At 32.9% G+C, this 19,478-nt stretch overlaps 1 protein-coding gene across 3 annotated transcripts in view; it reads left to right on the plus strand.

Moving 5' to 3' along the window:
- LOC105209434 (calcium-binding mitochondrial carrier protein Aralar1) overlaps positions 1-19,478 on the plus strand; it is a 35,664-nt gene that overhangs the window by 12,796 nt on the left and 3,390 nt on the right. For 2 of the 3 annotated variants that reach the window (XM_054225806.1, XM_054225807.1), the window contains 5 exons: positions 13,626-13,778; positions 17,175-17,337; positions 17,409-17,500; positions 17,574-17,768; positions 17,854-18,077. In XM_054225806.1, coding sequence (XP_054081781.1) covers positions 13,626-13,778; positions 17,175-17,337; positions 17,409-17,500; positions 17,574-17,768; positions 17,854-18,077 — 827 coding nt within the window. Of the gene's footprint in view, positions 1-13,008; positions 13,213-13,625; positions 13,779-17,174; positions 17,338-17,408; positions 17,501-17,573; positions 17,769-17,853; positions 18,078-19,478 lie in introns of those variants that run through there. The other variant, XM_054225808.1, reaches the window with a different exon arrangement.

Here is a 19,478-nt window from a genome sequence, read left to right on the forward strand (position 1 = left end):
AATGTCATAAATAGATATCAACAGGTTCATTTTGAAACTATCTGTTAACCAGACAATAATGACAATCTTTATATCATTAAATTTTGCAGGTTTTACCATTAATTATTAAGTATAAATTTAAAATTAAAAAAAAAAATAAAAATAACTTAAAATTAGAGAAATCGCAACCACGCCTACTTCTTATATACCACAATTTTAAGGCCCATCTGATTCGTTCACTAAGCCATCAATAAATTAATCACCAGTGCAGATATCGGAACAAAACTTTGTACAAATACTGCGTTGCTAGTGTAGCATCACCCATCTTAAAATCACCGGAATCGGACTATAACTTTACAAGACACAGATATCGAACATGTAAACCTCGAAGTTTGCGGCTAATTATATCCTGAACAGGGTATATTAAGTTTGTCACGAAGTTTGTAACACCCAGAAGGAAGCGTCGGAGGCCCTATAAAGTATAGATATAAATGATCAGTATGTTGAACTGAGTCGATTTAGCCATGTCCGTCTGTCTGTCTGTATAAATATGAACTAGTCTTTCAGTTTTTAAGATATCGGTTTGAAATTTTGCAGATGCTATTTTCAAGAAGCTGCTATTTGTCGGAACTGCCGATATCGGACCAATGTATCTATCTATAGCTGCCATACAAACTGAACGATCGGAATCAAGGGCTTGTATGGAAAATTTCCGCATTTTACTACATATCTTCACGAAATTTGGTGTGAGTTATTGATCATAGAAATAATTTAATCTCCGAAAAAATTGTTCAGATCGGTTCACTATAGCATATAGCTGCGATACAAACCGAACGATGGGAATCAATGTATGTGGAAAATGCTTGTATGGAAAATTTTCGCATTTGACTTGGTATCTTCACATAGTAAAATGTTTCATTTTTTTACTTACTTTTTCTTACTTCTTTAGATTTGCTAAAAAAACATATAGTTACTAAAAGAAATGCACCTGTGAAGGGTATATTAGCTTCGGTACAGCCGAAGTTAACGTTTTTTCTTGTTCTTTATTGAAAATATCGGTAAATTTCTCAGATTTTCTAAAGTATTTCAATGAAGATGTATTCCTTCTAAAACTGGATGTCTGTGCTAAAAATGGGCAGAATCAGGTCAATATTTCCTCTAGCCCCCATATACCTCATATTTGGATTTTCAACCTTCCGGTGGACTTTATATATTGTAACCGTATATATCAGTTAATATGTGAGATATCTTAGCAAAATTAAGTGAACGTAACATTTGGGATATAATATAGCTTGGTATCAAAAATAGTTGAAATCGGTCCAGGAATTACTCCACTCCCCAAAAACTATATATAATAATTTTTGTTTTCTAGTGGAATTTATTCCGAATATGTGGTTCAAATTGTGTGTTCTCTTAATAAAATTTAAGAAATAAATTGCGAGAGTATTAAATGTTCGGTTACACGAGAACTCAGCCTTTCTTTACTTGTTTTTAATAAAATTATGTGTTTTTGGTACATAAAAAAGGTTTATGTTGAAAAGTGCTTTCCTAAAACAATTTTAACAGATTAATTAGAATCTTTAGAGACGTCTTTTAAATTGTATGGGATGCACAAAAGGAATATTCATCTTGAATAGAGTAAGTTTGTATTAGTTTTAATGAAGATTTAAAACTGTTCTGAATTTTTTTTTTTATAAAAAAAAAAACGAAAATTACCGGTATTTTTTGAACACACCTCGTATATAACTACTATAATAATCACAAAACAAGCGCGAAATCGAAGCCTTCTTAGTTTAGAAAATTACATTATACACATTGGAGTAGTGGGTAATGTTTACTAAATGATGAAGCATACTTTTCAGGGTGTAAGAAGTCATTTGCACTTTCTATATAAGTAATTTTAAAATAAATATTAGACTTTGTTAAGATCGTCGTCTGGGTGACAGCTTTTATGTGATGAATCATATGTTTGTTATGACAGCTGAACTCTAGAACAAGTCTTCCTCTGTTAAAAAAAAACTATACGGGGAACTTTTACTTTACTTGAGGAGTGTTTTTTTTCTTTTTAGTAAGGTAAAGAGACCAAAAAATGTTTGGAAAGCTTAACTTTTTTCTGTATCTCTTCTTATCGAGGAGATGACAGGGTACATTTCTATACGAAATATTAGGTATCTCTATATTTATTTTACAAATAATACCCAATACATTATATCTGTATTGATTTGAAAAGTCTATACAAAGTGGATAATGAATGAGTAGTATTCACACTTCGCAGTGTCCTTGTACTTAGGTACACCTTGTTGAACTTGAATATTGTTATGGTTTAAAATTGGCGGATATGGAAATTGTGCTAAATGCGACAGTTGCATGGTACCTACATAACTGCAACATTACTGCATGCGAAAGCCATATATCAAAGGCACATACACCAGATAAACCTTTAAATAAAGATACACATAAACACTCATACTAAAACCGTTACTACCGCAGCGTAAATAAATCAGACATTTTTCAGAGCGGAGCAGACAATATACTAAATATACTATATATGTAAATGAAATTACATATGAATGTGTGTAAGTATATACGAGTATGCATTGTGTAGCTCTATTCTTACGCGAAAGTCACACGAGACAAGCCCGCTGACAAATAAAATGGGTGTGTACCACCTGCTGTTGCAGTGATAGAGCTCAGCAGTTTTTGCCACCGACATACGGATTATATTATATTATTGCACACCACAAAAATACATAAACATGTATGCGATCATATAGTATGCAATAGTACTGCAAAAAAAGTTGAATTCCTCCCACTTGGGGGGTCACAAAACCACTTTTGTTTGCCTTATAAAAGGCCTATAAAATTTGGTTTCGTTTCATACAGAATAACCACCGCTTTAATGAGTCAGAGTCATATTACTCCGAATATTGTCTGGATATTTCGCTGACTTACTAATTGTAAGTCGATCATGGAGTCATTTGGTTGTAGTCAAAATGTAAAGATTTTCTAAAATACTTATTGGGTAATAAAACCAAGACATAAACTATTGAAATGATCTTGAAGTATATTCTAGTTATTAGTTCCACTTGGGTCTATTTATTACTTCTAGTCCTCCAAAGGTATCTGTACTATTAATTCGAAATGCAATGTTACTGAACTCTGAAGACAAGCTAAATCCAAACAATATTATAGGGTCACTGATGATAAATTCCAGGGCTCTTAAAAATTCACATGAAGCCATATCTACGAAATATGGAAGCTGGGGTATCGTTACAGAACTGTTTTTCGCCAAGAATTCATGAAGAAACTACAAAGTGTGAGCTTTTAACAAACGAAAATCGCCTAGCTTATAAAATCACATTTTAACCTTATGGATACTACAGACCAATGCTAAGAATACTTCTATATCTATACTACTATTATAAAGAGGAAAGATTTGTATGTATGTTTGTATTGAATAAACTCAAAAACTACTGTGCCGATTTCAAAAATTCTTTCACCATTGGAAAGCTATATACACCCCGAGTAACATTCTTCTTCTTCTTGACTGGCGTAGACACCGCTTATGCGGTTATAGCCGAGTTCAAAACAGCGCGCCACGTATCCCTCCTTCTGGCAGTTTGGCGCCAATTGGTTATTCCAAGCGAAGCCAGATCCCTCTCCACCTGGCCCTTCCATCGGAGTGGAGGTCTCCCTCTTTCTCGGCTTCCACCAGCGGGTACAGCATCGAATACTTTCAGAGCTGGAGCACTTCATCCATTCGAACAACATGACTTAGCCAGCGTAGCCGCTGTTTTTTTATTCGCTGAACTATGTCAATGTCGTCGTATAAATCGTACAGCTCATCGTTCCATCGTCTGCGGTATTCGCAGTTGCCAATTCTTAAGGGACCATAAATCTTCCGCAAACCCTTTCTCTCGAAAACTCCTAGGGCCGTCTCATCGGATGTTGACATCGTCCACGCTTCTGCACCGTAAAGTAGGACGGGAATGATGAGAGACTTGTAGAGTTTGGTTTTTGTTCGTCGAGAGAGGACTTTACTTTTCAATTGCCCCGAGTAACATAGGCTATATTTATTGCTAGAATCTCAACTTTCTGGAAATAGTTCCCAGGTGAGGGTATCAAAAAGACTCCGTGATGGAGAATTTTAATCGGAAACTGAAAATCGTCTTGCAAGTCATTCTCTTCGCATCGCAATCGCGTGCAAAGAGTCGAGTAACGATCGCTCGCAGCTGCTTTCTGAACAAAATTTCAAAACCTCCCAAGTACGCGCTTGAGAGTCGAGTACGGAGCGTGTGCAGCGGCTTGAAGAACAAAATATTAGAAATATACAAGCTCGCACTAGGCTGTCGAACTCTGAGCGTTCCCAACGCCTTCATATTCAGAGAGAAAGACAACGGACCCAAAAGACTAGAGGACGTAATCAAGTTTTAGCTCATTGCAAATAAAATATAATCTCAAGATCGAAATTTCCTTATTTTACTTTTTTAAAATGAACCCACACAAGAAACAGCAAAGTACATACATCTACATATATGGGAGAGTGTGTATAAGTGTGTAAAAACTTATAACTGTTGAAATGTTTGTTTAAGCCCGTGCAAAGCCGGAGCGATCTGCTAGTTGAATATATTTTGGCAATTGGACCATTTGAAATTTCAAAATCTCGTTAATTTTTGAACACAACTCGTACATACATTTTTATCACACGTGTCACAACGTCTTCTCACTACCCCTGTAATAATTCTCATCAGGTCAAAAAAAAATTAGATCTACTCTATTCTTCATTTATCTAGTGACCCCCTCCGAAATATACTTCATATCCACCTTTGTATTCAAATACAAATTGTTGCAACCGGTAGTAACTTAGTGTGTGCATTTGCTAAAGCGGTTTAGCGGTTGCTTTGCTTAATATGTATGTATCTTGCTGATGTTATTATCCGGTCGCGCTCGCTACACTCATATGTTTGTATGCATGTGTAGGTAATATATCCAATGTCGGCTTCGCTGCATTCGAAACACATACAAAGGCACACGTGCTTCTCTTTATTTACAAGTTCCTGTTGCTCCCCCCCCCCTCTCACTGCACTGTGAAGGTCGTTGTCGTTGTTATTGTGCTGTAATAATGTAATCTCGTGTGTAACAACAACAATAACAATAACCACATGATGCCGCCATAATCACAACTGCAGTAAAAAATTGCAACAACAACAAGAAATACAACAATAATAATAATAAATTGGAAACGTGTATTTGCAAACAGCTGACATAGTCTGAATATTTGCAGGGAAATACATAATACAAAGTGTTTTGGCATGCAAAATGCAACATGCAGCGGCAATAACAAGTGCAGGCGTACATGTGTACATATGTACTTATGTACGTATGTTTGTGTGTGTATAAATAACTGCAAATATGCATATTCGCCCATTTGTGTTATTTACTTTAGGTTTATAGCCGTATATATGTACATACATATATATACATATATGCTCATGTTTGTAGATAAATGGGATAATACTAGGTTGAGTTCTGGCTTTGTGTGGGAGAATTTAAGCGCGTCGGCAAATCTAGTAAGCTGTGCATATTTATTTAAGCTAAATGATGGAACATCCTCTTATATCCAGTTTATTCGCGCCTTCTGAAGAGGATTACATCATTAACACATACCTACATACTGGAACATATGAATATGTTCCATATTCCCATGTTGGTGAAAATGAGCTTAGGAAAACACAATTGCTGGCGACAAGTAAAGTACTGCCAAGAATGAGCGGATGATGTAGATAGAGTTTTTAGTTTGTTTTTAATGTTTTTAGAAGACTAGTTTTCTTTAAATTTTAAAATGTTTATAAAAAAGCAGGAGGCGTGATCGTAGGTCGATTTCGAAAATCAAATCTAATTTGAATGTAAGTTTTTTTTTGTTATCTGAATGCAAAAGAATGGGTCAGATCGGTTCAAAATTTGAAATTTTAGTAGTTGAATAAACTGAATAGCCATATTTCATCCAACACTTAACCGCTCGCTATGTTTTAAGCACTCTATCCTATTTCTAAGTGAAAAGAAAATAAACCAATTTTTTTTATATAATATATGCCTTATTAATATGAAGTTACCTGTGGACGATTAGGTGAACAAATTTATACACTCCAAATGCAGTAATTACTCTTAAGTAATTATGCCTTTATGCCGCGATGTCTGAATTTGGTATCCCCGCAAAACTAATACGGCTGTGTAAGCTGACGTTGAGCGACACCAAAAGCTCCGTCAGGATCGGGAAGGACCTCTCCGAGCCGTTCGATACCAGACGAAGTTTCAGACAAGGTGACTCACTCTCGTGTGATTTCTTTAACCTGATGCTGGAGAAAATAATACGAGCTGCAGAGCTAAATAGAGAAGGTACAATCTTCTATAAGAGTGTACAGCTACTGGCGTACGCCGATGATATCGATATCATTGGAAACAACACCCGCGCCGTTAGTTCTGCTTTTGCCAGACTGGATAAAGAAGCGAAGCGTATGGGTCTGGTGATGAACGAGGACAAGACGAAATATCTCCTGTCGTCAAACAAACAGTCAGCGCATTCGCGTCTTGGCTCCCACGTCACTGTTGACAGTCATAACTTTGAAGTTGTAGATAATTTCGTCTACCTGGGAACCAGCATTAACAGCAATAACAATGTCAGCCTGGAAATCCAACGCAGAATCACTCTTGCCAACAGGTGCTACTATGGTGCTAAGTAGGTAATTGAAAAGGAAAGTCCTCTCTCGACGAATAAAAACCAAACTCTACAAGTCTCTCATCATTCCCGTCCTACTTTACGGTGTAGAAGCGTGGACGATGTCAACATCCGATGAGACGGCACTAGGAGTTTTCGAGAGAAAAGTTTTGCGGAAGATTTATGGTCCCTTAAACATTGGCAACGGCGAATACCGCAGACGATGCAACGATGAGCTGTATGTGTTATTCGACGACATAGACATAGTCCAGTGAATAAAAAAACAGCGGCTACGCTGGCTAAGTCATGTTGTTCGAATGGATGAAAGTGCTCCAGCTCTGAAAGTATTCGATGTAGTACCCGCTGGTGGAAGCCGAGGAAGAGGGAGACCTCCACTCCGATGGAAAGACCAGGTGGAGAGGGACCTGGCTTCGATTGGTATAACCAATTGGCGCCAAACTGCCAGAAGGAGGGATACGTGGCGCGCTGTTTTGGACTCGGCTATAACCGCGTAAGCGGTGTCTACGCCAGTCAAGGAGAGAAGAAGAATTATAGGGCGAATAAATAATTACTCAAATTATTCATATATACATTTACTATCGAGGTACTCACAAGTTGTCATCAAGTGTCGTAAATTTATAAAGTTTTAAACTTTTACGCTGGTTTAAAAAAAAATTGTTATTGGATTGCTTACGAAATAAATTTACACAATTAGGACTCAAAAATAAATAATAGTAAAGTATTCGTAAAATTTATTACAGACAGAGTGGTTGGTTAGGCATATTGAGTATGGTCAGTACCTTAGTCACTCTAGTGATTCTAAATTGTCTGAATACTGGTCCAATTCGCAGGACTGTAATCCTGAATACAAATATGTTGTGCTAAACTTGAATTTTTGAATATTTTTGAATGTATCCAAGGTCAATGTGGCTTCCGCAATGCAATTCCACTAATACTTGCACTTAAAGAGAGCATTTTATGGCTCGAAATAAATAAATATTAGATGATAAAGAAAAATGTGCTATGTTGACATTATTTATTACCACTGTGTGCCTTTATGGACCAATAAAAATGTGATTTTCAAGAAATAGATAATATGATATACAACATATAAAAATATTTGTATGTCAATAATATATCTATTTTTTATATCATATATATTACTTACTATATTTAAAATTAAAATTTAAATAATTATTTTATTATATTTATATAAACTATATTATTTAAATACTTATAAACAACTTCCCATTAGGCCATTCTAACTTTCTGCATAGTAACATGTCACAGAAATTCCAATTACACACAACATATCACACATCACTTGGCTTTGTGTAAACAACCTGTTGTTGTTTTTACGAGTAATTGTAACAAACAATTTTGCTTACTGCATTTGTTTTTAGCCTCAGATTTCATCATTTCTCATTATCACAATGAGCGTCTCACAGTGCACTGCCCTCGCTGTTATACCAACGATATATGTATCTATGAATATACATATATACTTTATACAAAAACAATGTGACGAGACCACCAATAGATTATTATCCCGAATGCGTATGTTTACATTTACAAGCATTGTCCAACACATTCTCTTTGACTTTGCCATTGCTTACGCAATATTCTCTACGTCAGCGGAAATTGACATCAAAATCATTAATAAATATTTTCTGAAATTGCACTGAACTACTTGTATACATATAAAAATATATTTATGTATAATAAGTACATATGCATTTATGTATAGCATATAGTCACTGCAGTCAAACCACAAACTAGTTATTAAAACACCAGTTTAGCGAGTAGTCAGACATTCAGTCAGATTTTTTATAAAAATTTTTGGAAAGTGTGCTTCTGAAAGACGCCATATATCAGTTAGAAAATTAACATTTTTGAATAAAAACAGTTTCAAATTGTTCATTGGTGTATGGTATGAAATATACAGTTATTATTTATGACCTAGTGTACATCTGTCATAAATTTAATAGTCAATTGACAGCTGTTTGGAGATCAACAAGAAAAAATTAATAAGAATAATAATAGTTTTTTGTAAGAAAAGTTTTGACATTTGTCTAACTAGTTGTGCTTGTGATTTATTAACTAGTTGTCAAGTAGTTTATGACTAGTCGCTTGAACTGATAGGTTATAATCACCCCTGTGCATATATGTAGAGTACATCTGTTTGCATATTTGTGCTGGCAACAGTGGGTGCATTCCATAAAAGTAATATTTTCGCTGCCATGAATGCGCCGATCGATTAAACTTTTTTTATACCTATAAATACGTACACATAATATACAAGTACATATAAATATATAATGTACTGTACTGTTGCATACAATATAAAATATATATATTTACATATCTGTATATATGTATGTGTGTAGATCTAAGTTGCATAATAATGCGGCACGAAAACGTGACAATTTTAATATTTAAATACTTAGTAAGAGATGCTTGTTTCATTAAGTTCCTTCCATAATTTTGCATTATTTTAATCTTAAATTGCAATCTCTAAATAAATGCATTTGAAATACATACACGATTATGAAATTATATTTATGTGCATTTCACATCTGCTACTATTTATATAAATAAAAGCCGCATATCATTTCTATTTACTTCTAGATAATATTTTTTTATAATAGAAAACATAGCAATTAGAAACACATTAAGCTACATATGTATTTGTATAAGTCAACAAAGACATTTTAGTTAAATTTATAATCTTGAACTTAATACAAATTAAAACAAATTATTAAATAACTTTGCTAGAACTTAATTAGATAAAATTTATCATTATCCGTACAGTAATCAGGCATAAAGAATGTAATCCATTGCTACAAATATTCCATAAACATCAGCGGATAATACTTATATATACTAAATATAATTGTGGGCAAAATAATAGAACCGACTGGAAGAGAAAATTAGAATTAACCACACTTTTTTGGATTTTATACATTTAAATGTATAAAATTTTATTAAAAGTTATAGAACCAATTTCGAATTGGAATACAGAAATTTCAAGTAAATTTTAGCTATTGTTCATAACTGCTTATTGGTGCACGATTTTCATACCGGCTTATAGAAAACCTATTTCATTTTATTGGAACAATCAATGAGTAGTAGTAGCAAACTTTTTTGAAGGTTTTAAAATATTTTATAGAGGCGTTGTATATACTATATACGGCTTGTTGTTTAATATTTACTATTTTACCCTAAGAATCAAATTTTAAACAAGATATATAGTTATTATACTCTCGCAACAAAGTTGCTAAGGCAGTATAATAGTTTTGTTCACATAACGGTCCTAAAACCAAACGAGTTAGATATAGGGTTATATATATCAAAATGATCAGGGTGACGAGTAAAGTTCAAATCCGGATGTCAGTCTGTCCTATATTATGTATTGTAAGCAATTTTTTTGCAAATGGGCCTACTAAGTTTTTTGTATATTTCTTGTAAATTACTAAAGCTATATCAAGGAAACTCTCTAGAGTCGTTTTTTTAGGTACTACCTTATACAGTTGAAAAATCTAATTATCCCACCTCCCATACAAAGGTTATAATGAAAACTACTAAAAATGCTTTAATTATGTAAGGAAACCCACCAGAAACCTTCAATTTTATGGTAATTTCATGGTCAGAAGGGCTGCACTCAAATTGGTATACAAAATTTTAAAATGGCGTGGCTCCGACCACTTATGGGTCAAAAACCATATCTCCGAAACTACTCGACCAATTTCAATGAAATTCGGTTCGCAACCACACCTGCTTCCCATATAACAGAACTTTGAAGTGGATCTGAATCGTTTACTTTACAACAAATACTAATGACGATATCGGAACAGAACTCGTCTCATAACTTCCCTTAGCTCCCATATACCTAATATTAGGATTGTTAAACTTTCAATGGACTTTATACCATATATATGCCGAATATATGGGTCAAATTGTGTGTTTCGGGAATCAAACGAAAATCTGGTATAAATTCATTAAACTAGCATAAACAAGTACAAGTCTTATATTCAAAAATGGTATTAGAGCTTTATATACTACATTTATATGTATGAAAAATATGTATACAACTTTGTTAAACAATCAGTAAATAATGTTATAATATTTTTAAAATTTTGAGCCATGCTTTATAGTACTACAAGGGTAATAAACGTGTTCATACCAACAACTTTAGACACATACATCTAATATTTCTAAAAAAATTGTATATATCTCGATTTTTTTATACCGTATTTTATTGTTTACAAAATCGATACTAAAAGATTTTAAATAACTGATATATTTTTATTTTTTAAGTGCATTTTGAAAGTAAAATATTGAAAACACTGTAAACTAATTAAAACTAAGTAATTATATCAGCAGAACATTTCACTCCGCTATTCTAGTAATTTGTTTACTCTCAACACTCATTTATTCATTAATTTATGTATTTATGTATATAGACTTCCGCGCTCTGTTTGAGTCAACTGATTGTGGCGTCTCAATTAAAAGTAGACTCTTATTTGTAAGAAAACACTCTTCATTGCTCTTCACTGCTCCACCAGAAGCTCCATCAATTAGGGAGCACGTGAAGATTTAGTGAACGGAGGCATTCAACGATGCATACACAAACATAATTATGTATATATGTATGTAAAGATATATATTTTTTATAGATATATGTAAATAAATATACGTGTACCGCTTGGTTTATAATGTTTATGCGGAAAGTCTCTACCTCAATGGCAGTGGGTCACGCTGGCGCTCTCCACCTTGTCAAAGGCATACATAATGTGAATGAGATTGTGGCGAGAGAATGTCAGCAAAATAAGAAGTCATAAAAACTGAAGAAATGTCTTTAATGGCATTGTTGTTGTTTTGATATCTCTTCTAGATACTTGTGAAGAAGTTATGTTTTTATACACGTACACATAGTATTTAGAGAAATAAAACTGTTCCACTGGCTTACGTGCCATTCGCACTCATTTTTCTTGTTTTCTTTTTTGGTGTTCAAGTAGATATGTTAACCCTTTCGTACTTTTGTGTAGAAATTGTGAAATTGGATATTGGATTTCAAATTAATAAAATTAGTTTTACAATTTTTTCAAAATTTAATAAATTTAAGTTAAATAAGCTACAAATTATTTTTAATTAGTTCAACAAATAAACAAATGTTGGAATATAATGTATAATATTAATGAAAATTAACAGTATTCAAATATTTGAATTCAATTAAATAATTAATTAAAATAATTAATGAAATTAATAATTTTTTAAACTAATTTTTTTTGTTTTATATTCATAAAAAAATTTAATATATTTTATTTTAATTTATTAAAAAATAATTAAGTTTTTTATTTTAATTGTGAAAATTAAATCTAAGTAACTAATAGTTACTTATTTTGTTTAGAAAAATAATGTAATTGTATTAATTAGTAATTAATTACCTTAAATAAATAATAATTTTGATTGAAAATAAATAATTTCATTTCAAAATATTAAATTATTAATTAATTTAATATTAATATTAATTAAATTCTTAATTAAAATAGTTAATTACCTAAAAATTAATTTACATTAATTTTTAATTATTTTTTGGTTACTAATCAAAATTACATTAATTTTTTATTTAATGTAATTAATTACTATTTATTACTACAGTATTACTATATTAATTTTTAACTATTTTTTATAAACAAAATTTACATACATTTTTTTAACATAATTAACTATTAATTAATTAAATTATATTCATTTTGAATTATTAATTTCCTATTAATAAAAATTCTCTAAATTATAAATTAAATAATATTTAAAGTAATTTATTATTAATTACTTAATTAATTAAATTATATAATTTTTTTTTTTAATTAATGAAAAGTACATTATTTTTTCTTGAAGTTATTGATTACTAATCAGTCAAACTTTTTTTTTTATCAAGAAAAATTATTTAATTATTTAAAATAATTTCAAAATAATTAGTTAATGAAATTATTAAACCATGTTTAAGGCCTTCGAATCGTTTTCGATAATTTTTTATTAAAAATTTAATTTTTTTATTATTTATTATCATCTATTTATCAATATTTTTTTATTTTTATTTTTTATGAATTCAAAAATAATAATGTTACTAAATTTTTTTAACACGTGAACACCCTAACTTTTCACGTAACTTAATTTCATAGTCTCCAGCTCTGTACACACGCTTAAATGTTCAAATTGAGTTACTTGCAAATTTCGACCGACGACAGCGACGGCGTGGCTGAGCCGGCTGTGGTGGCGATCAAAAGCATCGATGATGTTTTATATTTTTCAGTTGCTATTTTACAAACGACTGATACGGTAGTGAAATTGTAGTGCGTTGCGAAGAAAGAGTGTAGTATACGAAGCGCGTGAGTGTCAAGCAGTGCGATAGTAAAATAGCGCAAGTAATTGCAAAGTACGCAAATAAATAAATAATAGTACTTAGAGGCAACAGGAAGGAGTAACCCGCCAACGAAAGCAAAATGCCACAGTCTGTACGTGAACTTTTACATTTTAATATGTTCTGATAAATGTAACGTAGATATATACACATGTGTATATAATATCTACATAAATATGTATATATAAGTATGCTTCATAAGCTTATGTGGAGCTTGTCAGCTGGAAGCGTTGGCATTTATCTTTAATAATGTATGACCGCGAATATACATACAGATATATAAGTATATCTGAAAGAGAGTAGTTGCTACTGCTGAGATACTAAAAATGTGAATGAGCGCATTTTATATTTGTAACAACGCGCTCTTACTCATTTAGATATATGTATCTATATGTATGTGTATGATTATTTCAATGTCATATTGCAAAAAATACAAATACAACTCTTTTGCCGCTTTTTAATTACAACAAATTCATTAATTATTTATTATTCTTGCTTTTTTTGCAGGGATCTTCGTTTCTAAAACGTGCCAGCACCGATAAACTCCGCGAAGTCTTCCTTAAATATGCCTCATTACAAAAGGATGGCGACCACTACATGACCAGTGAGGATTTCGTGCGAAAATTCCTGGGACTCTTCACCGATGCTACATTCAATGATGTGAGTACACAGATATGTATATATATGTATATGTATGTATGTATGTAAGAACATATCAATTAACTGTTAGCAGAAAGTATAAAGTCACCATTGATTTAAATAATTCACCGGCTTAATTTGATAAGAAATAAGTTTAGAAAAAATATTCAATAATCATCTGCTTGATGTTGTGCGTCATCAGAGATGCTAAGGCAACATACATATAAATTTTGTAGACATACATGTGTATGTTTGTATCAATATAGTGCAGAATATACTAAATTTTGCTATGTCTGTACTGACATGAGTAAATATAAAATACTTGTACATACATATGCATTTTGTATACGTCAAACTTTCATGATTATTTTTTATTTTTTTTATTATTTTTTATTTTTTTTTTTTGTTAATACCTCACATAGTTATTTTAAGGTACAACTGACTCTTAGACATAAAAATATATATCTTGAAGCGCAAATAGCATTTAAAAATTGAAATAGAATGTTATGTAAATATTGTATTAAGTAATATGGTGCAAAAGATAACAATATATAGAATGGGAATATTTACTGTCGTATGGATAGTTTGAAGAAAATTTGATAAAAGTAGCTGAATGAACAACTTTAAGAATTCCGTTGGAAAATATTATTTTTCAAACAAGCCTTTTCCATATGAATACAGAAATATACCTTGCAAAAGCTTGGATTTACGCAATATTAGCTCCTATATTATGTTTCATGTATATCATACAAGTTCCTCGTACTTTTCCTGCCAAGTCAAGTATTCAATACATAATTAATATAAATTTTTTTCCATCAGTGGTTCGAAAGTATTTAGTTATGGATTAGTTAAAATAAGATCATAAATTAAATATTCCCTTTTTATAATAATTTGCTTTGCTATAATTTGTTTAATATGTAGAACCAATAATGAAAACTTTCGTTCGAATATTTGAGTCAAAAATTTGATTATTTACCCACTGCCTCAGACAAATTCACCAGACCTCAGCACTTGAATTGGCCACTTTCCTTACGATGAGTTAGGCAACTAAAGCTCAAATTGGTGTGGTACTTGAGCTATAGAGGCCTCACCTAGATAGCCGACGCCTAAGCCCCAATATACATATTTCTACCAGAGCTTCTAATAAAATCCATATATCAGCGCTTTCATTTTTCGTATAAAATCTGGTTGCCTTGAGAACAATTAGTCGAAAAAGTTCCGACAAATACATAGCAAAGGTGTAGGCGTTGATACTTTACTATAATGTACTGGGACAAACCCCCTACAAAAATAAATGGTAAAAGAACCGGTGGAAGTAAATAAACATTTGCCACAAATACTACAAAAATTTTGGGATATCAATGAAATTCTTTATTCCTGTGAATGTACATTGGATGGCATTATGTATGGGGCACAATTTTATTTGCATGGCCACTACGGGCACGCTTGCAGAATTCCAGATGCTGAACCCAATTTTCGACGGTTTTCAAGCATAAATCAGTCAATACTGCTGCAATTTCACGTTCGATATTCGTACGAAGTTCATCAATCATCGCTGACTTGTTGGCATAGATCATAGACTTGACGTAGCCCCACAGGAAATGGTCTAACGGTATCAAATCCCACGACCGAGACGGCGAATTGACTGGACCATTTCGTGAGATAACACATTCAACAAATTTGGTTTTCAATAAATCGATTGTGACATTCGCTGTGTAGCTTCTGGCGCTGTCCTGCTGGAAGCACATATTGTCCAAGTTCATATCATCCAATTCGGGCAAAAAATATTCGGTTATCATTGAGCTGTAGCGATTCCCATTCACAGTAACGTGCTGGTCTGGATCATCACGGAAAAAGTATGGTCCAATGACGCCGCCAGCCTATAAACCTCACCAAATCGTATTTTTTTTTGGGATGCAATGTGTGGTTTGCTGCATGAGCAACAACGCATATTTTGATTATTGACGAAGCCATTCAACTAGAAATGAGCCTCTGAAGATGATTTTTTCGTCGTCAAAACGACGTCACAGAGATGACAACGCTTTAGAACCACACGTCGATACTGATTTGGGTCTTCCTCAATTGATTCACTAGCGGCAGGAATATTCTCGACACTACGGGCACTTCTTTGTGTCACTGGCACAGAAACATTTTGTACTGCCTGTGAATTAAAAATTTTCCGCTAGATATTCAATTGTTGCTCTGATAAGCTGATTATGACGACCATAAATTGGACGTAGTGATCTTAAAGTTGAGACCACTGAATCCTAATTTCGTTAGTAAATTTTAATAATTTCGATTCGTTGTTGGATCGTATATCTTTCCATGATTAAATGGCAAACTTTACCGAAGAGAAATGTCAAAAAATCGGGAAAAATATGGCGTTGTTTCTTGTCTCTATCGATCTACTTTTGTAGCATCCCTTTTGGAAATCTCCTTATTATTGATTTTTAGCTGGGTTAATAATGTATGAAATCTATAAAATTTGTATAATTATAAACAAGAAGCTCTCATGATATATTACCACCTAAATTTGAGTTCTACTATTTTTTAAATCATAATTCAAATAGTTGCTAATTCAGTCCCACAAAGGTTTTTTAAATTCCATAAAATTATATTTTATTAAAGTCCGTACAATTACAACAAAACCTTAGACACTATCAATCCGATTGTATTACTTTAAACTGGTAAAAATGTAATTAATAATCTTTATAATTACTTGAAAGTAACTTATCTAAATTTCTTTGAGTCCAAAAAGACGCTATTAATATGCACAACAAATACACAGTAGTTGTAGTAGTAGCACAGCCAAACAAACCGTGGAGGGAATCACTTGGCCACCACGTGATTATCTCAGCGACCCAAACAGTGTGTGGAGATAGCGAAAGAGTGCGGCAATTTGACGCTATGAACACACACTTAAACTATATGTGAGATACAGATATGTATATATTTATGCTATGAAAAAGCGCTTATCATTTAAAGTATTTCAAACTCATTTAGCCGGCAAATGGGATCTCTGAATTATAGCCTAGTACGTATATTATGAAATAAAAATATGACTAAAACAGAATTTTGTTTGATTATGCGAAAGAAATGCGAAATTGTACTATAATGAAGCTATAAATAGCAGCTCACTAAACTAGTATGCACGAGCATAAGCTTTATGTACACAGTTCAACGCATACTTATAATTTGTATGTATGTATGTATGTATGTATGTTTCTATTGTTTGTATACAAATTTTCACATTCGCTGTGACGTATCTGCAAATATTTTATTATTTTATGAAGTGCTCTGTCACTTGTCGCTAATCATTGTAGTATGATTTCTAAGCAATCGATATGTATAACCTTCCATTTGACCTTATACTAAGTATGCCGTTATTTTATATGTATGTATGTATTTGTATTGCAGGAATCTGTGCGTTTGTTAGCCAGCATTGCGGACACCAGCAAAGATGGGTTGATCTCATTTGTGGAATTCCAAGCCTTTGAGGGGCTGCTCTGCACACCAGATGCGCTCTACAAGACAGCTTTTCAACTATTCGACCGCAAAGGCAACGGCACAGTTCATTATTGTGAGTATGAAGCATAATAATAAATGTTCGATGCTTGTCTTTAACCCACATATTAATCTTCTGCCTTACAGCCGATTTCGTCGATATCGTACAAAAAACCGAATTGCATTCAAAGATACCTTTTAATTTAGATAGTTCCTTTATCAAGCGGTATTTTGGTGAAGTGAGTATGCTCTCTTACAGCTATTATATATTGTATTTGTAATAGAAATGTTGTTGTTTTTGTTATATTGCAGAAAAAAGACCGCACCATTAATTATGCGGAATTCACACAATTACTCCATGATTTCCATGAGGAATATGCAATGGAAGCATTCCGTAGTAAGGATCCAGCTGGTTCTGGATTTATCTCTCCTTTAGATTTTCAAGATGTTATTGTTAAAGTGAAAAGGCATTTACTCACACCCGTCGTCAAGGATAATCTAGTAGCGGTGCGTAGCATGCTAAACAAAATAAAAAAGTCTCACAATAAACTAATTTTAATTGATTTCTCCACCGCGCCGTTCACATCAATAGGTCACCGAAGGTCACAAAGTGAGCTTCCCCTACTTCATCGCATTTACTTCGCTGCTCAATAATATGGAATTGATTAAACGTATCTACTTGCACGCCACTCAAGGTAATCGCAACGAACCCGTGACAAAGGACGAACTACTATACGCCGCACAAACAATGAGTCAAATAACGCCATTAGAAATTGATATACTCTTTCAATTAACCGGCGCGCTCCATCAAACCGGGTAAGCTACGCTGTCAATAAAGTGTGTGGGAATAAATAAGATTATTTAGTTATCCATCTAACGGCACTTACATTGGCATTTAAATATATACACATAAGCACATCTGAGGACTTGACATCAAAATATATTAGAAAAGTTAGATTAATGCACTAGTGAGTTGTTAGTTTCGTTTATATAATTCGAAACAAGTTTAGTACTAGTAGCAGTAGTAGTTTTGATACCGTTCTCCATAAAATTAAATTTCCTTCTAGTTAATATATTTTTAGCGTTTGAGCAGATTATATTTTAATTGAAATCAACTCAACTCCTTTATTAAGACCGAGGACCATTTTGTACTAAATCTAACAAAATTGTAAATAAATACAATAATCGCTGGCAAACCTCTAAACGTTTTCATACCATATATTCTTATGGATTTCTGTATTGCAAACAGAAACATTTCAATGACCAGAAACTCTTAAACTAAAGCGTCGGTTCAATAGTTCAAAATATATGATCTGAAGTTCTCACTAATTACATATCTAATTAACCGATATTTCCTTCTCCAAATCCCCCTTACAAAAACTATAAACTTTTTATAAAAGTCTAATTCAAAATTACTCTTTCACATTCTGCCAACTTTGCTCAGTTTTTTGACTGTTCTTCGAAACCGATATTTCTTGTTATTTACCCAAAATATTAATTTTTATATCTTTCATGAATATGAATGGATATTTCCATCCCTGATATAGTCCTGAATCGTCTCATCCGAAACGTGTCGCTTCTGTGACTTGGAGGCTGAAACTCCCTTGCATCTACTCTTAGATTGTGTAGCACTTCATATAAGTAGGAGAGAATTATTGGGTCTCAGCAACCCAACTGAGAATCGCATCGACTCTCTCACTCCAAACACCATTCTTGAATTTGTAAGGGTGCTGGGACTGATGGAGTTGTTGTAAACTTAGGGAGGGTACAAAAGACCACAGGTCGTTGTGCATTCCTCTAAAATTTCTAACTAACTAACTAGTCCTGAATCGAAACGGGATTTTCCGCCTAGCCTTAGACTTTAGACTTTACATATCCCCACAGGAAAAAGTCTAATCTGACTTAAACGTAATATCACAGATCATGGTGGCCAAACAACCGGCCCAAAACGTGAAATTATCTGATCACCGAAGTGTTCTCTCAATAAATCCATTGATTGACGCGATGTGTAGGAAGTGGCGCCATCTTGTTGAAACCAAAGGTCGTCGAGATCACGAGCTTCAATTTTATTCATCAAATAGTTGGTTATCATGAGCGTATAACGGTCCCCGTTCACGGTTACGTTTTCACCGGCATCATTTTTGAAGAACTATGGATCGATGATTACACCAGCCCACAAACCGTTGTTTTTTCTGGATAAAATGGCAGCTCTTGAAT

The sequence above is a fragment of the Zeugodacus cucurbitae genome, chromosome 2 (genome assembly GCF_028554725.1).
Source record: "Zeugodacus cucurbitae isolate PBARC_wt_2022May chromosome 2, idZeuCucr1.2, whole genome shotgun sequence".
In the NCBI taxonomy this organism is placed as follows: domain Eukaryota; kingdom Metazoa; phylum Arthropoda; class Insecta; order Diptera; family Tephritidae; genus Zeugodacus; species Zeugodacus cucurbitae.